Source organism: Mandrillus leucophaeus, unplaced genomic scaffold (genome assembly GCF_000951045.1).
Source record: "Mandrillus leucophaeus isolate KB7577 unplaced genomic scaffold, Mleu.le_1.0 Scaffold4, whole genome shotgun sequence".
Lineage (NCBI taxonomy): Eukaryota > Metazoa > Chordata > Mammalia > Primates > Cercopithecidae > Mandrillus > Mandrillus leucophaeus.
The window spans coordinates 8,151,235-8,153,965 of record NW_012104253.1 but is presented as its reverse complement, the minus strand read 5'-3'; the positions used below and the strand labels follow the sequence as shown (position 1 = coordinate 8,153,965).

General features: G+C 42.9%; 1 protein-coding gene across 1 annotated transcript in view; it reads left to right on the top strand.

Moving 5' to 3' along the window:
- The window catches only part of AK7 (adenylate kinase 7), a 117,279-nt gene that overhangs the window by 9,577 nt on the left and 104,971 nt on the right, over nucleotides 1–2,731 (top strand). The window contains exon 3 of the mRNA XM_011991806.1: nucleotides 2,128–2,316. Within this exon, the coding sequence (XP_011847196.1) occupies nucleotides 2,128–2,316 (189 nt within the window). The remainder of the gene's footprint in view (nucleotides 1–2,127; nucleotides 2,317–2,731) is intronic.

The following is a 2,731-nucleotide window of genomic DNA, read 5'->3' as shown; positions in this document are numbered from 1 at the left end:
GCCCAGCTAATTTTTGTATTTTTAGTAGAGACGGGGTTTCACCATGTTGGCCAGGCTGGTCTCGATCTCCTGACCTCGTGATCTGCCTGCCTTGGTCTCTCAAAGATCTTGATTATTTTTTATAACAATATTTTTATAATGAAACTTCTTTTAGTATACAGAGATCTTTTTCTAGCAATCCCCCTGCCTTGGTCTCCCAAAATGCTGGGATTATAGGCATGAGCCACCACGCTCTGTACAGAGATCTTTTTCAAAAGCTTTGCAATAACAGAATTTTCTAGTTGGTCCTTAATTAATCAGGGCCTTTCTCAAATTCCAGGTAATTACTGATCATCTCCTCCAAGGAACATGGGAGTGGGAATATAAGGAATATGAGAGAAATGGAAGCTGTGTCTCGTCATTAGGCTTACAGCCCAGTTGAGCAATGCCACCCTAGCCCCATCTCTTTTTGCTGCGCATCAATTTCCTCAACTGTGAAAGGGGATAATAAAATTGAATATGTACGTTTGAGAGATAAATGAAATGAAAACATACATAATTTACTTGGGAGAAATATATTCCAATAGGAGGTTGAAGCTGGCAATCTTGCATGCTAACCTGGACTGTTTTCTATCAAAATAAATGAGGTGGGACTTTCTGTTTATTTGGTTTTATTATTTTTTATTCCCAAGGTATGGTAATTCCATCGTTATTTATATATGCTTAATAGATAAATGAAAATGATTGTGGACATATATAAGTAGTTATTGACATATAAACAAATGAAACTCTTCACCACCACAGAAGGCACTTCTAAGGATAGCTTTTGGAAAACAGGAAGAGAAACTTTGCCAACTTCTGTCTATTTCATTATTCCATACTGTAGCCACTGGCCACATGTAGCCATTGAACACTTATGTGTTCAATGTGGTTAGTCCACACCAGCCTGGGCAACAACAGTAATACCCCATTTCTACAAAAATAAATGTAAAAATAAAAAATTAGCCAGGCGTGGTGGCACACACCTGTAGTCCCAGCTACTCGGGAGGCTGAGGCAGGAGGATTGGTTGAGGCCGGGAGTTTGAGGTTGCATTGAGCTATGCTCGCACCACTGCACTCCAGCCTAAGCAACAGAACGAGACTCTGTCTCAAAAAAAGAAATGTGACTAGTCCAAATGGAGATGTACTACCAGTGTAAACTGCAGATTGAATTTCAAATAAAAAGTAAAATATCTCAATAATTTTTATATTGATTACATATTAAGTTGATAATATTTTGGATATATTGCATTAAATACCACAGCATTTCATTTTTTTTTTTTTTTTTAAGGCAGAGTCAGCTTGCTCTGTTGCCCAGGCTGGAGTGCAATGGCACAATCTTGGCTCACTGCAGGTGAGCAATTCTCCCAGGTTCAAGCAATTCTCCTGTCTCAGCCTCCCGAGTAGCGGGGACTACAGGTGTGCACAACCGCGCCCAGCTAATTTTTTGTATTTTTAGTAGAGACGAGGTTTCACTATGTTGGCCAGGCTGGTCTCGAACTCCTGACATCACGTGATCCACCTGCCTCAGCCTCCCAAAGTGCTGGGATTACAGGCATGAGCCACTGCGCCCAACCTCAGAGCATTTAAATTAATTTTACCCTTTGTTTTCACTTTTTAAAATGTTGCTTCTAGAAAATTTAAAATTACGTAAGTGCCTGTAGTCCCAGCTACTCAGGAGGCTGAGGCAGGAGGACCCCAGGAGTTTGAAACCAGCCTAGGCAACATAGCAAGACCACATCTTTAAAAATAAATAAAATAAAATAACCTATGTGGCTCCTATTACATTTCTACATTTCTGTTGGACAACACAAATGTCATCCCTGTGACCCAGCTCTGCCTGCTGCTAGAGGAGTGCAGTATCCAGAAACAAGTTAATGAAGCTCTCTGACCCCGAGTCCCTCACCTGTGAAATGGGGAATTATAACAGTACCCACTCCTCCAGGAATTCAGTCAACTTAAATGAAATGACAGTGTGCAAAGCATCTGCTTTGCCTTGGTGGGGCCCAGCAAGCACTCAGGAAAGGTAAGTTTCTAGAATCGTCATTCACTGGCTCCCTGACTCTAATTTGTTCTTACAACATTTGGGAAATTTCTGTTTCCTTGCAGTTCCTATCTAACTGTGTAGTTGGGGCTTCACTTGAAGAAATTACAGAGGAAGAGGAAGAGGAAGATGAAAATAAGTCAACTACGCTGGAAGCTTCCTCAACCAAAGTGAAGGAAGGCACATTCCAGATTGTGGGCACGCTGTCCAAGCCTGCCAGCCCGCGGCCTGACTTTGCAGTGGAGACGTACTCTGTAAGTCCCAGAGGCTCTGACCAGGAGTAGACAGAGGGAAGAGTCGCGTTCGGCTCCAACGCCTTGACAACTTGTTGTACCGTTTGTCTCCCCTCCCCTCTCTTCCACAGACATGGCCAGGTTGAGGGAATGGCTTTCTGCTGTGATGGAGATTTACCTCGTTGACCCTACTTTCAATTTTGGGCCAAAGCAAAGAGTTTAAATTAGATAGTGTGGGAAAGGATGGATCTAATTTGGACTTTCAGACTCATACAATTCTCCTCTCCAGCATATTCTGCCCAGGATTATCCAAGATGAGTCTGTGCCATGATGGGCGCTGTCTGTGAAGGAGAAAGAGGCCGGGTGCAGCTCACGCCTGTAATCCCAGCACTTTGGGAGGCTGAGAAGGGAGGATCACTTAAGGCCAGGGGTTCGA